Genomic DNA, 16,820 nt, shown 5'->3' with positions numbered 1-16,820 from the left:
AATATGACTACGGCTGTTGATCTCTCGGTGTTAGTCACTGATGTCACTGAACTGATTTTTGTCTCTGAACAGGTTTACATCTGGATACCAAGGTACATGCCTAGCCCTGTACTCATGCTTGTAAGATGCCTTGTTTATCCCACATGGCACCTGACGGGCCTTTTACCACACCAGTCCAGCATGATGTTTCCAGCTCTGCACAGTTCCTGGGGATGCAGACACTGGCTAACCTCCTTTGGGAAATACCCCATTTATAGCACAGTCTTGTCCTACGGAGCACAAACAGAAGGTGTTTCCATTGCAGTCCCACTGTTCCTGTATCTCTTAGCCCTTCTGCACCCTTTTGGCCTCTTTACCACCTGGGCAGCAGGGAGAGCTTTCCAGCCTGGATTCCCGTTAGCCCTGTGGCCTGCCAGCAGCATGTACGGCTGCTTGGGCCCCAGCCCACGCACTGCTGGCTGCACGCGCTTCATTACGACGTTGAAGGATGGCCAGGCAAGTTGCAAAGGATTTCGTCTTCCTTCAGCTGCAGCTGGCTTTGGTTCAGGGCAGAAGACACAAAAGGGGCTTACAGGGGATTAGCTTTAGTGCCAGGCTCCTACCAGTATTTTGATATATTGAGTTTAGTTGACTTGGTTTTTTTTAGTCGACTTGCTTACTTTTGCTCTTGTACAGTTTGATCTGTGCACTGATCTCATTTAATGAATTTTCCTGTTTGCTGAAACCTTTGCTGCTGTCTACCGAGTTGAAGTGAAAGGGAAGCACAGCCTTATGAAAAAACATGTGATGAAGAACATGAGCAGTAGTTGCTCATATTTGTTAGGAGGGTGTTTTCCAGTCTTGGCAATCCCCCATGGAGTTCATTGCTTTTTGTGTTCCAGTTCACATGAAAATGCTTGCCCTTCACAGCCATCTTGTGCAGGCTGCAGCAGCCTGCAATGTCAGTTTGGGACATTGGCACACCAAAGGCTTTTGAAGCAGCCTCGTGTTTCTTCCAGCCTTCCTGGTGCCCACTTCTCTGCCTCTCCACGCGTGTTAAATCATGCTGTGCTCTCACATGCTGGTACGCAGTATTGCAAAATGGGTGGGAACTCTTTTGGTCTGCTGAAAGGAAGTACTGCAAACATGAATATACTTGAATTCAGAACCATGAATCTTCCCACACCAGTTTCATGAGCTTTCCCCTGCTGACCCAGGTGCTACCACACTTTACAGTTACTCTATCTGCTGGCTTGGGCGGGAGGGTGAGCTGTGGGCATGGGAATGCCCCAGTGGTTCCAATACAAGTTGAAAGTTTCATTTCCTGAAGGCCAGCTGTTGTATTTCAGGTAGGTTCCCAACGACAACAACCTGAGGATGTACAAGTTCACACCACTATTGCAGACTTCCATTACTACTGACTACTCTTGTAATTGGCTTGCCAATAATACAAGAGGGATTAGCCACCAGCATGTAAGAGCTGACACAACTCCAGCAGCTAGCTTCTATGATTTCAGTTCCCTTAGTATGACGATCTGATACTAGAAGATCTTTAAGCAGAGAGCTCTAAAGCCTAAAAAATAATAATAGCCTTTACATTTGGTTGGATCTCACCAAATTGTGCCAGTCTTTCTCCTCTGGGAACACTGCCAGGCAGTGAGTTAGCGTAAAGCTCCTAACGGCCCATAAAGGCTGTGTTCAACACATGTGCAGATAAGAAAAAGGAATCACATGTGCAGGCTTGCAGCAGCTGCTGCAGGGTTACTCACCGCTACACAGAACCCCTTGGAAAGAGAACTTCTGCATGCTTCTTGGACAAACTGGGCAAAGAGTTTAAAATCGCCACTGACAAAATGAAGCACACCTTCCTCCCCCTCAGGGTTCCTCCCCTACAAAATTTTCTTTTATCCCCTCCAAAAGGCCATAGGTTACTGGATTCTGTGTGTCAAGGGATTCTGAACTGTAAAGGATGGTAAAGAAGTTGTAGCAAAGGCAACCAATGAAACTAATTTTAGTATCAGCTCATGGAAAACACTTCTCAGAGGCTCTGGTGTGTTAGAGTAGAAGACATATTTCTTCCTTTTTAGTTCCTGCTACAAAACAGAACTTCAGAAGTAAATAACAGTAAGTTATTTTTTGTTAATAAGAGCAGCAGTTTTGATGGGTAAACACTTGCAGCTGGTATTGGCAAGCCTCAAATCTCCCATGAGAAAATCTCAGTTTCATACAGTTCCAGAAATTTGAGGTGCTCAGCTGGTCTGAATAAAATCTGGGGTGAACTTCCAAGGTTTTGGGTACCCCAGACTCCAAAACATTCTAAGATTTCCATTCTTTTTCTGATGTCAGAGAGGAATATTTCTGTTACTGTAGAAACACTGGGATACGAATGTTTTCAGTTCATTATCTACTCACAGTTTCAAGAACCCACAGAAGGGAGTGAGTATTGTGGGATGTAGTCAGTGATGAACTAAGGCAGAACTAGCAGGCTCCTCTGTTAGGAAATGCTCCTGTTTTCAATTAAAAACCTATCTATTTCAAACAGAATCTGCCTCTCTTTTGGACAAAAGTAACACATGCATCTGTACTAGGACTAGAGGAAATTACCAAAACCATGATTTAACTATGCTATGTAATTGTAGCTCTGTAACAGCAAAAAGAGCCAGTAATGAGCAATGATATTTCAGTTGCCATAAAAATTCAGGCAGGTAATTAGAAGTTATTTCTCACAGTACACCCAGGTTTTACCTTCTCAATATGCCTGCTCATTGTTTTTTTTTGCAAGGGAAAATATGATTACCATCTGGAGGCCCAAATACACAGATAAAAGTACAGAATTTTGAAATGTTTGCTATTCTGTGTTCCTTTTTTTGTTATCTGATTTATACCATGCACGAGGATTTTAAAATAAACAACATATTTAGGTACTTGAATCTGCATGTATGCTTTTCACTTTCTATTATAAGACATTGTACTCCTTTAAATAAGCCCGTCTAATTATCCATAAGAAAACAGACAATCAGGAAAGAAATATTTACTTTCTGTCTGTCATAGTACAACTTTTGATGAAACTCATATAACTTTCCGGTAGTATCTTTCACTGAATATCTGCTTTTCTGTACCACAAAGGCTTGAGTTGACAGTAAACTAAATTTGTATTCCATGCTATGACATAAGATCTAACTCTAAGTCTTTATTTCAAGCAAATGCTAATAATTACATAATATTAGTGATACTAATAATAATTTAGACATGCAATTGTTTTCCCCCTGGTTCTTACTAAAGAGCTGTAATTTGTTTCATCGGAGATTGATTTTTTTCCTTATGTGACTTCTTCCCTTATACATATGGAAAATATGCATATTTAAAAGACCCTGCTTCAAATATTCCATGAGCTAAAATGCACTGATGCTGTTATTGCCTGGTACGACACATAGTAGCAACATAATCTTGGGTTTTGAAAAGAACTCAGAAGGGAAACAGAAGCATGAAAAAGGCAGAGTAACACGTTTCTACATGCATTCATTCTTGAAACAAGCTTCCTAATGAGCAAACAGGCAAACGTGGAGCTGCTTTTGGCATTTAAGCCATGAGAGTGTGTATTGCTCTCATGACTTTAACCAACACAGAGCAGCACAGATAAAACTGAGGTCAAGCCCCTTCTCTGAACTCCAGGAAATATTGCCCATGCTGTTTTGCCGGAGTCAAGCTCTCCTCTAATATAGGTAATTATGGTAGCAAATATTTCTGGCAAGCTCATGATTCTGGTAAGCAATAACCGAGAGCGGGAACAGTCTTTGGCATGCTATACAAACTGACGTTTTACCTACATAATTAGGGCAAACAGATCTGTAGGGAGAGCACATCTATAACCCGTGTAACTGTCTGCAAAATCCCTAGAATAAGTTCAGTTTTATCAGCAGAAAAAGCCACTTCCTCACTCCTTGCCTGCAGGATAACTGATATGCAATACTGGTAAGCAAGGTTCAGATCCTCCAGGCTGGCTATACCATAGTCCTCATCCAGTACCAAGCATGCATGGTACTGAACGGGGTCACTTAGAAGTTTTTAAAATGTTTGTAATCTTCTAGCTGAGTCTTACAAAAGTCCCAGCCACAAACATCCTTCAGTTTCAGACAGGAAAATGTTATCCCCTCTCTTCAACTGTGTAAATTTAAGCATGAAGAAATTCAGCAGAACGATTCTGCAGGCCCTATAACTTGTGCCTTTACATCCCTTTCTTGGCCCTACACTTCTCATATAACAATGTGCCCTAAACCAGACTGCCAGAACAATTTATGTGCATGAGTAGAGAGCAACAGTAGCTGCATCTCTTCTTACTGTAAGTAGACCTGTATTTAAGTATGTAGTGTCTTTTCACAAGCAACCTCTTTTATTGTTATAGTTTACTTTTCTAACTGCAGTGTTTCGCGTACTGACATGTACAGGTGCAGCTGTGATTAACTTAACCTCTCCTTCCCACAAAGATTGTGGCTTTTGCTCAAATCAGTCAGGTCTATTAGTGACAACTGAGTGAGGGCTGAAAGCATTATGGATGGAAGTTCATACAGACAAGAGAGCATCTGCAGAAGAGCTGATAATGTTTGTTTTCCACAAACGTTAGTCAGGTCAATCAGCGAACTGTCTCTGAATTACTGTTCCCAAATGAGCCTCTGCTTATCTTGTTGGGCTGCAGAGTATTGTGTGGTGATTTTATGTTAAAGACAACTTTGTGACTGGATAAATTCCAGCAAATGTTTCCATTGCAATCAACAACTTAAAAAAATCAGCTAAACAGGATGTACTGATAAATATTGCAACATCAGCCAAAAGCTCACTATTGCTTTTCATGAAGCCCATATAAATAGTTTTAAAATAAACATCTGACAGTCTCCCAACCTCCTTTGACAATTCATGGAAACAGGACTGCCATAAAAGCACAGCACTGCGTTGTAGGGGGCGTTCATTGTGGGGCATTCTTATTTGAACCAGAGCCACTGGTTTTGGGTTTCTGAGTTTCTGAGCAGTCAGGCATCGCCTACATTGTCCCCACGTCAGGTAGCAGCTGATTCACACCCTTAAACCATGACACAGCAGAGCTGCACTGCTGAGCTACAGGGACAGTTGTGCGCTGCAAGCCAGGGGCTGATCCTGAGTAGGGAAAACAGATCAGATTCCCAGTGGCCTTCTGAAAATCCAATTAGATCCTCTGAGTGGATAAATCCCTATCCTCACTAATGCATTTCCCCCCCTGGGAAAAGGGTGAGGCTGGATTTCACCCCATTTTTTTAAGCCACTTCAGAAGTGCCACCGTTTGGCATTGCTGGCAGCGAGCTCCAGCCAAGTGCAAACTGAGCTGCCTCTTTATTTCGTTCAAGAGAACTGTCAAGCAAGGCTCACACGAGCGCTATAAAAAGCCATTGGGAAGTTAGACTCCGTCAGCAAGAGGACTTAGTGCGAGGTGAAACAGAGCAACCACCAGCTGAGCGGCTCACACAGCCCCTTGGGACTGAAGAGGACGTGGGTCAGTGGTGGGCTTGGCAGTGCTGCGTTAACGGTTGGACTCGATGATCTTAAAGGTCTTTTCCAGCCTAAATGATTCTGTGATTTGATGATCAGGAGGTGAGAACAAAGCTAAACTTCCCAGGGAGAAGCAGGCAGAAACCTCTGGAGTGTTTCCACAGTCAGCTTGGAGCTGTGCTTGGAGAGGAGGAAGAGTGGGAGAAGAGGAAGGGGTGCCCTGCACAGAGCAGCACCCAGCTCCACTTGGGACCCTCTCCCTCACAGCAGCCTAAGGGGTGCCAAGTCACCCTGGCAGAGCAGCAGTAGAGGAAACACCTAGGATGGAGGCACACAAACCTGATTTTTGGGCAACTGGGCATATGCCTGGCCAGGACTCAGAGCCGAGCGAGTCCCACAGAAGCAGGTGGGGGCTGCGAGCCGGGCACCCACCCCGGTGGCAGCCCCAGCATTGAGTCGCAGGCAAAGCAGCACCTTGCAGCACCCAGTGATGTCATTCAGGACACCGTGCACATGTAAACAAGGCTGCTGCGGTGCAGACAGAGCACTGAACTTCCTCCTGACAGCACAGTTGCGCTTAGCGGGGTTCCTGCCTGAAAAGGTAAGGCTGCTTTTAAGCTCTCTCTTTGTGAACTATAACCAACGTTAACGGGCTTGTGCTGTTTCCTACAAAAGCAGTTGCTGTCCTCAGACTTTTTCTTTAGGGATTGGCTCTTGCCAGGAGGAGGTTTGTGGCACTTTGAGTCGTGAAAAAACAGCAGCCCTCTTTGCGCGCCAATCCTCTGTATGAACACATGGAGGAGTTGAAACGGCGGCTGCATGAAATTGCTGTTGCTAGAGAAAGCAAAATGTTTTTGCGTGGGCAATTAGCGGTTCTCCAACTGCTCTCCAGTGTCATTGCTAGGCACAATTTCCTTCTTTTGCCTGATTTCTGAGGGAATAGATTTTATTTTAAAATCATACTTGACAGTAAGGGAAACTTGCAAATCTGTATTTTCTAGTGGTGATTTATATTATCATAAAAATAATGTACATGCTGCCTGTCTTTGTACCATCCAATGCTCTTTGATTGAGTTGCAGTAGTAGGAAATAAATATTAGTCAGGGGGACACAAGATGACAAAAATAGCAGGATTGCTTGGACCTGGCTTTGTTAATGAGAATCCTGAGGCAGTTTTAATTCCTAATTCAGACTGCAGTCACTGGGGTCTGGATTAAAACTTAACTTACTTCGTGGACTGAAGCTTTCCAATTGTATTTTGTAAAAGGTGGTTTATTGATGGGCTTGAGGTTCACTTGCACTGGCAGTTCAGCTTTGAGGGGAACTCAGCAAAGTAGCACATCCACAGTTCGGCACTCATAGACAGGATTCTAGTGGGTGGCCCCTGAATCTGAAATTTCTTAAAGTAAATTGAAAGGGAATTGCACCGAAGGTGAGTCAGTATGTCAGATCTGGTTTGCTGCAGATGTATGTAGGAGAGGACTTCAGCATCAGGCTGGAGCAGTCGGATGTGTGAAGAGTCTGAATTTTTTGTTCAAAGGCATGTTTTCTGGTGTCAAGTGAAAGTGCTGGGACCTTGGCTCCTGTGCAATCATCACCAGCCATAGGAACTGCATCCATGATGGAAGTTCATTCATGGGACAGCCCTACACCCAGCCTGGGGCAAGCGCTCCAGTGAGGCTGCCGGGGTCCTGCTGCCTGAGCATGCCCTGCTTCTTCAGCTGCCTGAGCTGCAGAAATGAGAATTAGTGAGAATTAGGCTAGTGTTGCAAACTGAAAACAACTCATCACAACCGATCAGACAACCCAGATCTGCCCTTTTTTTGGTGGTTTTTTTTTTGTTTTTTTGTTTTTTTTTTTTTTTTTTTTGCGGAAGATGAAAACCAGAAAAAGTACCCTTAACTGTAGAACTTTCCACTCCTGACTGCAGTGGTTTCATACCGAAGTGAGTGCAATAGTGTGAGACATTCATGGCCATGCAATGAGGGCAGAGTGTAGAGGAATTTGTGTCTTAATCAAATCAATTAACCAGTCTGCTGATGGGCATGCCAGAAAGATCCAGGACTCTGGAATGACATTCCAGTGTTTCTCAGTCCTATCAAGATGAACATCTTTTTCCTAGAAATGCCATGTTTAGTTTCCACACCTCCAGCTACAAGTAATAACATGTGCACTTAATTATGTCCTTACCGCAACAGCCTCAGAAAAACAGACTCTAATTAAAATGTAAAAAATAGAAGTTAGATAACAGTATACTTATTTACTACCAATTTTTTGGTAAATTTCATACTCTAAGTTGCAGTAAGAGCTGTCTCCCTGCAATACGTAAATAGGCATTGATAAAATCTGATGGAGCTTTTCAGACTTCTACCTTTGCTGTACACACATCTTGCAGCAAATGGGTTTGCTTTCTTTACAGCTTTGGAGACCTAATTTCAGACAGAAATTTTGTGTCTGCTTTTGTGCACGGGTGTGAAGATAAGGGGACAGTGTGGGGTGAAGCTTTAATCTCAACAAGAGAAGTGGGAGGAAGGACAGAAACAATCATTTTCGTCCCCTGTGCATATGCCTGGGTGCATTTTGTCGTAAGAGATGGTTTAATCTCATTATATTTTTATGACTTTGATTTGTTCTCAGAAAGTGCCCTGTTCTGATGAGCCAGCAGACATCACCCACGTATATATTAATTGCGTCAAGGCTTTTGCACTGCCAGCCAGGTCATCCTGCTCAGTCCACTTCACTGTAAATGGCCTGATGCTGAGTCCTTCAGATGCCAAGGAGAGGCTTTTTCTGACTCCACGGGCCATACATCTCCTGTTCATCAAACACAGTTTTACATTTGCTTGGGGTGGTGGGGATGGGACATCATCCACATTTCCACTGATCAGATTTTATAACCTTTTGTCAAAGCAGCTCCCTGGTCTCCATCAAAGTGCAGCTTTTTAGGACTTTTCTACCTGTAAATACTGGCAACGAGGACTACCCCTGGCAGCACTTTTTTCCTAATATCACTTTTTCAGCAACATAAGACTTTGTCAATTTGAATCATAGAATTCTTAAGGTTGGAAAGGACCTTTAAGATCATCAGGGCCAACCACTACCTCAGGACTGCCGAGTCCACCACTAAACCATGCCTCTAAGCACCACATCTACATGTTTTTTAAATATTTCCAGGGATGGGGACTCCAGCACATCCCTGGGCAGCCTGTTCCAATGCCTGACCACCTTTTCAGTGAAGAAATTTTTCCTAATATCCAAATCTAACCCTCCCCTGGTGCAACTTGGGGCCATTTCCTCTTGTCCTATTGCTTATAGAATCATAGAATCATTTAGGTTGGAAAAGACTTTTAAGATCATCCCCATCATTTGGGATCACCCTAGAAGATAGCAACACAAAGTCATGAGAACACGATCACACCACCGCCTCCACCTCCTGCCACTCAGACAGCCCTGGTCCCTTGGGGGTTAGAAAAATACCTTAAAGAGAAAAATACCTTAAAGAGGAGGGCAAAGAAATGAAATCTTGATTAACTCTGACACCTTGTGGACAATTAGCAAACGAAGATGAAGGCCAAGGGGCAACCTCTGCGTGCTGTGAGCTCCACCAGGGTCTCGGGCACCCTGCAGCCCTTGCAGCCCAGCCCTGTGCTCGTGTCTATCAGTTTGCTGCAATCAGAAAGTGAAGGCTGAATGCTGGTATCAAGCGGGTGCACTGAGCATCACTCTCATGTTATAGCAGACACGTCCCGGACACAGTTTACCCAAAATGGTTCCTTTCAGAGGCCAGTTTGAGTCAGCAGCCTGCACTTGATTATTCTGATTTCTGACCTTGTGGTCTGGTCATTAGCTGTCATATGAAGTGTAAATAAGCCTAACTGTATCTAGGGACCTCAATTAGCACATTGACTGTTATGACTCATTTGAACTGAAGAACATGTCTTCACTGGCCAGCATTTAAATATAAGCATGTCCTTAAAATAGAACATTTTGCAAATGTACCTAACCCTCCGTGGTTTCAGCAACCATCTAACACTTGTGTTTTGGAGGAGCACCCGCCAGTCAGTCTAACCTTGACACGCAGGGGAAAGCAGGCAGCTAGTAACTTTGAAAGTTGCTCTTAATGGCTTATTGGCAAAGTGTGAGGTCCCTTGAAGGGGCCAAAATCAGGTGTAATGAGCTGTGCTCTTACCACAGACAAGGGCAGCAGAGAGCACGGCCAGCTAGAGCTGCAGACAAACCAGATGGAAAGGGATCACAAACGTCCTGGGCGCCAGAAATTCACAGCAGTCTCAAGGAAAGGGATATAACCCAAATTTACTGCTCTGAGAAGCAATGCCCTGAGTGAACACCCCGGTGCTCAGCTCCATTCCCTGTCCACTCCCTGTCTTGGTGTCCTGAGGAGCACCAGAAAGGAGAGCAGGCCTCCAATGTTGCTTCTCAGACCAGTGGAGATAAGGCCACAGGCCAGATGCATCTTTCCCTCTTGTTTCCAGCACCCTCTGAGCCTCTTTCCACCCCATGGGCACGTTATGGCCTCACGATAGCAGCAAGGCTGTGGTGTCCTGGAGGGGGGCAGCTGGGGACACCCCACCACGGAGCAAAGCATCTCATCCCAGAGCTGCCTTGGGGCAAAGGTTACCGGGAGCGAACTGCAGACTGGAGGGATTGCCAGGGAGGGACAAAAGCAGCCTGGGAGGTGTGCCCAGAGACGCCTGGCCCCCGTGTACCCATGCCATCTTGGTGAAATGAAAGGGATTAGACAGAGGGTTTCTTGACTGCAGCATTTCTTTGATGTCTGGTGTAACTGAAGGATGCAGCCCAGCTGCTTGAGCTGAGGGTGCTGCAGGAGATAAACAACAGACCTTGCTTTTTGAAGATTGTGAGAAAATGAAAGACAAATTTAAAAAGAAAAGCAAGAAAGTTAGCAGCAACATCTGTTTGAGGAGCCTGCAGGAGCATTGGTTAGGTGGCTCTGCTCACCCTCAGCGTCAGCCAGAGCCACTGCACCCATGGTGAGGGTGGCCTGTGTCCCATACTGGGACCTTGCCATGTCTGGACATTTCTGGAGTCTGACTTACAACCCTTCCGTAGCAGCCTTGAACTGTGTCTGTATGAGCTGCCAAGTCCAAGTACTGCAATGATTAACAAGCTGAAAACAGCTTTGTCACTTGAGAGCTCTAAACTCTACTCTTTTTTTTTTTTTTTTTGTAACACGAAGGAAAAAAACAGGGTACAGGTTACTAATATGTACCTAAGGAGACACTTATTCTGGCAAATGCCCCTTGCCAGTGTGCAGGAAATGAGTCAGAAGGAATGAATCAGTGTCTGCAGTGCCATATGAAATAGGAAGCTAATATTCAATTTTAAGTTAGATTAGACACAGGAGGGAATCACTGTAATGAGAATTATAACCCTATGGGGAAATACCCGATAAAGCCAAACTCCTCCTACCTGTGTTGCCTTACTGAAGACAAGTCCCAGTTACACAAGCTGACGAAAGATGGCCCAGCAGTTAAACATGAGACGTTTCACCACCCGTACTCATCTGATTCAAAGGAGAGCCAGAAATTAGCAGCATGTAAAAATAAAATTATCTGATGGAAAATAGTGCTACACTGAGGCTGCTGGGGTGATGAGGAATGGAAGCTGGTGATCTGATTAGGTCTCTGCTTGTTACATTAGCAGAGTACATTAAATACACGGGCAGCACACTTCAGGAGCATTGGCTGCATTCACAACAGCCAAACTCTGCCACCCTTTTGCACATGGCCAGTCCCCACCATGCTAGAGAAGATGGGTCCATGAGGTCCACTGATGGGTTCAGGAGACATGTCACCCCCACATTGCCCGACGTACAACTTAATGGCCAGTATGACTCAGAGGTTGGCACCCACATTTTGGTCATTGGGCCATGTGGTTCATCATGCGCTGAAGCTGGGCTGTGGCACACCTCTCTTCCACGTATTCCTCCCCCGCTACCCAGAGACCAAACTGCAGATGACCTTGAGGAGATGGCTAGGACAGGCAGCTTCTCCTGCTCCTCTATTAGCAGTACGGCCCAGCTTCACCCATACTTATGGCACTCAGACAGCCCAGCAAGGGGACTGACGCAACAGGAATGGTTCCCCACCTCTGTGTGAATAGTGGGAGACCTCTGAAAGGGCAGCTTTGAAGAAGACAGCAGGACACTTTACACAGAAGACACTTCCAAACCTCTATTTTCTACTGAATAGTCAAATAAGAAATGCAAATGTGAATATTGACAACTCTTGCAGTGCCTTTGCCTTTACAGCCCCTATTTTTGTCCTCTACAGGAATGACCCACCCACACTATACCACAACAGAAATTTCCAGCAGCCCAGTCATGACACAGAGCAACCAGACCTGCTCCAGTCACAACATAACGTTCAAAAACAGCCTGTACGCAACCACATACACCCTCATATTTATCCCCGGCCTCCTGGCAAACAGCGCTGCCCTGTGGGTCTTGTGCCGCTTCATCAGCAAGAAGAACAAAGCCGTCATTTTCATGATCAACCTGGCCGTGGCCGACCTGGCTCACGTCCTCTCGCTGCCATTGCGAATATATTATTACATTAACTCCACGTGGCCTTTCGGGAGGTTCCTTTGCTTACTGTGTTTCTACCTGAAGTACCTCAACATGTATGCCAGCATTTGTTTCCTCACCTGCATCAGCATCCAGCGGTATTTTTTCCTGTATCAGCCATTCAAAGCCAAGGACTGGAAGCGGCGGTATGACGTAGCTATCAGCGCTGTGGTGTGGCTCTTCGTTGGGGTGGCATGCTTGCCATTCCCCATCATGCGGAGCTATGGCCTGGCCAAAAACACAAATACCTGCTTTGCAGACCTTCAGGTCCGGCAGATCGACAGCAAGGTGGCCACTGTGCTGATGACAGGCACGGCGGAGCTTTTCGGCTTCGTCGGCCCACTCATCATTATTTTATTCTGTACATGGAAAACAAAAGACTCTCTTCGGGGCTTCCAGATACCACTGCAAAACAGTAGCGAGAGGCGGAAGGCTTTAAGGATGGTTTCAATGTGTGCCATTGTCTTCTGCGTGTGTTTTGCACCATACCACATCAACTTCTTTTTCTACATGTTGGTGAAAGAAAATGTCATTACAGACTGCTTCCTCAGTACCATCACGCTCTATGCCCAACCCTTTTGCTTAAGTCTTGCGAGTCTGGACTGCTGCTTGGATCCAATCCTGTATTTCTTTATGACTTCAGAGTTCCAGGACCAGATATCAAGGCACAGCAGCATGGTCATCAGGAGTCGGCTCATGAGCAAAGAGAGTGCCTCGTCAATTAAGGAATGACAAGAAAGCCAGCTTAAAAGAATGAAGATATTTCATATGGAATCTGGGACTGTTCTGTGATACTTGATTACCAACTCCATTGTGGAAGATCCTGCAAGTGTATTCAGAGGAGTTTTTTGGTAGTAGAAATCTTTCCATGTATAGAAGATAAAACTTTAAAACCAACATGTTGGAAGGTGATGAGCAACCCAACTGGCATGACTGCACCTACCACTGTGCCACCCACACCTGACCTAGCTTGCCTAGAAAATATGCAGAAGGGAGTGACAAAGCTTTTGCTAGGAAATGGTGGAAATGTCCCAGAAGCTTTTCTTCTGTTTTCCCAACTTCATGGCTCTATGATCAAGCCGGAGACAATCCCACACCCATACACTGACATCTGCTGAAGTCTCTTCTCTGCTAAAAACACACAGTGCATACAAGAACCTGAAAATGGCCCGTAATAATAAATGGCTGGTTTGGTTTCTGCACTCAGGGCTGCGGACATGTGAAGGTTGGCCCTTGCTTCAGCGCAGCAGCCCCGGCTTGCCACTGCCCGCTCCCAGCTTTGAGTGCACCCCGCTGGTCACCACGCTTACCTCTGCTTCACCTTCCCCGCACTCCCCCTCCCACCCTCACTCGTTATTTCCTCCTCACATCCCATAACCTACAGCTGGTGCAAGACACTCTGCAAGAAAATTCTCCCAACAGCTCCTCAGACATTCCAGAGAGTAGGACCTTCCCTTGCTCAAGTGACTTTCTTCCTCCCCAAACTGCCTCTGTTGCCCAGGGGCACACCAGCACATGGCCTTCACCTTTGGACCCCAAGGGGCAGATGCACTGGGAGCGTGCCGGGGGCTGGGCACAGCCGGACTCAGCATCCGTGCAGATGGATTTGACAATGCTGGTGGTACCATGAGGTCCTTGCTCTCTTCTACGTGTGGCTCCTCAGGCCCAGAGGTACCTGCGATGGAGCTGCCCAGCAAAACCTCAGCTCAATGGGTTCAGCTGACACATCTTTGAAAAAAAGAGGTGTCCTTGCCAAGGTGATTTCACTAATAGAGCATATGCTAATTTCTTACATAAATTATTCATCATGATTTTGTCCACCAACTCATCTCATGATCTTAATCAGTGACAAAGTATGAAAAGCAGTGACAAGAAAGGATACCATTTACCCCTTATGTTAAATTAGTGACAGCTCTTCACCCAAGTTCACCAGTTTGTGTAACTTCAAGAGTATCCTCACAATACCTGGGGATTGTTTTGGATGAACACAGGCGCTGATTTATTTGACGACTTGTGCTTTTCCAAAAGGAATGTGTGCAAATCTCAGTAAGCACTGCATCTTACATGTTGCTACAAAAATAGAAGACATACCAGAAACACTTGCTAGGCATATTTTAAACGTAACTACTCAATTCCACTTAATTACATTTTAACTCAATGAAAAACGTTCTGCATTTTCCCACTTGACTGTTTTACAATAAAATTGGAAAAAGCAAACAGTAGCCATGTTCAAATAACCATTACACGGGAGTTCCTCTAAAAGGCAGTGAAGACATACTGATTAAATACAACAAGCCCCATTTGTGAGAAGATGATTATGGGCTGCAGTATGATGAGCTTGATCTTACATGTAGATAAGTGAAAATATCGAAATATATCTATCTGATGGAAGAAACTGTCACAGTGAGAGTATTATTGCAGGCTTCTTTAGTTTTCTGGTGAGAAAGCTGCAGAGAAGGCAAACAGTCCATCTCCCACTGAAGTAAATGGAAATGTTTTCTCTGATTTAACTGGCAGCTCGTCATGCCAGTGATAAACGTACATGTTTACACACTGCAAGTAGTCCCTTTAAAAATGCGAGCAGAGGTTCATGCTCAGGTACACAGTTAAGCATGTGTAATTAAATTCTTGTCTGAACTGACAAGTTCTCTTATATGCTAGACACTGTATCATATTGTCAGGGAAGGAGACTTTAGTTCCAATGGTTGCTTTGAGAATTTTTATGGACCTTGATCAGCTAGCATGTGACTGGGAGCTGTTTGCTGTGATTTCTCATACAATTCTCCACTTATCAGGTGAAAATAAGTTGAAGGCACTGTTATGGTAACTATGTAGCTTGTCCTACATTTTTCTTTCCAAAACCTGATGCTTAAAAAAATAAACACAGTTTTGCAAACGTTAGCTGAATTTCATAGTCATCACTTGTACCTAGAAAACTGAATGGGATCGGCTCCTCTTTGAATCAAAGAGTTCAAGTGATGAAGTGCATCAACTTCTATTATTCTTAAACAGATTGCTTGCTTGCCTGCAGAAAGGTTTTCACCCCACTAATATAACTGGTATTTATTTCATATTATTTTTAAACTACAATGCTTACTTTAAGGGAGAGAAAGGTCCTCCATACAGACAGCTGCGCGGCAGGTGGTGCGTGACCCGGTGGGCAGAAGCGACTGCTATCATCCTCACGTGCAGGCAGGACCACAGAAACTATCTCTCTATCTCATTCAACAATCATTTCACAGACCCAAATCTATACGGCTTAAAAAACGCACTCGTGCCATTGATGACAAGATTGGTGCTAAGGTAAGGCAGAAGTGGGTCACTACAGTCCCATAAATGCTGAACGTAACAGCGCAGACCCAGCACGGGAATACCTGCTCCAGCATCTGAACCCCTGAAGAGTGATGGGGACTCTCCCACCCTTAACCTTAACCACAAATTTGGTGGCTCTATGGGAGACACCATTCCCTGTCACCATGATGGCATCCCCAAGCACCTTGGCTGCTCGCGATCTCCCCCGGTCCTCCTGCCTCACTCACCCTCTGCACTCCCTCAGACCCCACAAAACAGTCCTTTTTGCATACTGCAGCCTCAGTCTGCAAGGAAAAGTCACAAGATCAACACTTCCAGCCTTTCAAGTCAAATCACTTTGACATGCAGGAGGGTAGACAACTTGGTCTAATGGTCTCTTCTGGGGTGTGGGAAAGTATACTGGGTTTGGGTGGGATACAGTTAAATTGGCTGTGTGGTGCTCAGTTGCTGGATGGGGTTAAACCCCAGCAGAAAGTTAGTCAAGATGGTCATGATGGTGAGCTAGCCTAGAGAGCAATGATTCAAAGCAAAGAGGTGAAGGAAAACTTGTAATTTTCTGAAAGCCTGTAGAAAGTCAAAGACCAGCAGTTTGGCCACAAAAAACCTATACGGGAAACTCAAAGCCTTTAGTTCAAGTCCTCCGAAACCTCAGCAGTGTGCCTCAAGAGAAGAATGGAGAAATCCAGTGCTCCTGTCGAGGAGGACAGCGTTTTGGCTGCCTTCGTGGCTGGGAGGTACTGGATCCACCACAAGACCTGGGGCTGCAGGTGCTGGCTTTGCCTGCCAGCGCTCTCACACTTCCAAAGGCACAATGTGCCTGGCGCCAGTTCCTGTAATTCACCCCGTTTCCTGCAACCGTAGAACATGTTTATTGCTGTGACAAGAGGAAATATAATTGCATGATGTTGCTCCCAGATTATCTCTTACGCTGGTCCCATTGCCCAGACTCACCAGCTATAGATAGGAGACATCTCCATCCTTCTTGGGCAGACACACAAAAATTGAAGACTTCCAACAGAGATGCCACAGAAAGGCAGAAGTTAACCAAATCAAGAGGCTGGGTACAGCTACACAGGTTCGTGATGGATGGATGTGAAGGGCTCCACAGGCACCTGGTGCCAGGGCAACCCTGTGTCAAACCTTATCCTGAAGGGATGTGCTCAGGGTGGGAACATGGTGAAGTCTCCAAGCCACCTGCACCAACGGCAGTGCATGTCCCCTGACGGCACAGCCCTGGGCAAAACCACGGCATGACATACTCTCCTCTAGCGCATGAGCCACCCTCCTGCTAGCAAAAGCAAATGTGTTTCTTCGTAGTGTCAGCAAATCGCCACCCCATCTTAACTGGTACCAGAGGTCTGGTGGCTCCTGTCCTGCTTGAGAAAGGGCCCTCCCCTGCCTGACA

At 45.4% G+C, this 16,820-nt stretch overlaps 1 protein-coding gene across 1 annotated transcript; it reads left to right on the top strand.

Moving 5' to 3' along the window:
• Positions 1-5,182: 5,182 nt before the first annotated feature.
• On the top strand, positions 5,183-15,004 carry LOC119157523 (putative P2Y purinoceptor 10). Its single transcript, XM_037408524.1, has 2 exons — positions 5,183-6,097; positions 11,811-15,004. Exon 2 carries the CDS (start codon positions 11,813-11,815, stop codon positions 12,833-12,835), a length of 1,023 nt encoding a protein of 340 aa, XP_037264421.1. The 5' UTR covers positions 5,183-6,097; positions 11,811-11,812; the 3' UTR covers positions 12,836-15,004.
• The last annotated feature ends 1,816 nt before the right edge of the window (positions 15,005-16,820 follow it).

Source organism: Falco rusticolus, chromosome 14 (genome assembly GCF_015220075.1).
Source record: "Falco rusticolus isolate bFalRus1 chromosome 14, bFalRus1.pri, whole genome shotgun sequence".
Lineage (NCBI taxonomy): Eukaryota > Metazoa > Chordata > Aves > Falconiformes > Falconidae > Falco > Falco rusticolus.
The sequence above is the reverse complement of the archived record's forward strand: the minus strand, read 5'-3'. Positions and strand labels throughout refer to the sequence as shown.

Excerpts from the sequence above, each read along its gene's own strand:
- LOC119157523 (XM_037408524.1), top strand. The coding sequence starts at position 11,813 with ATGACCCACCCACACTATACCACAACAGAAATTTCCAGCAGCCCAGTC.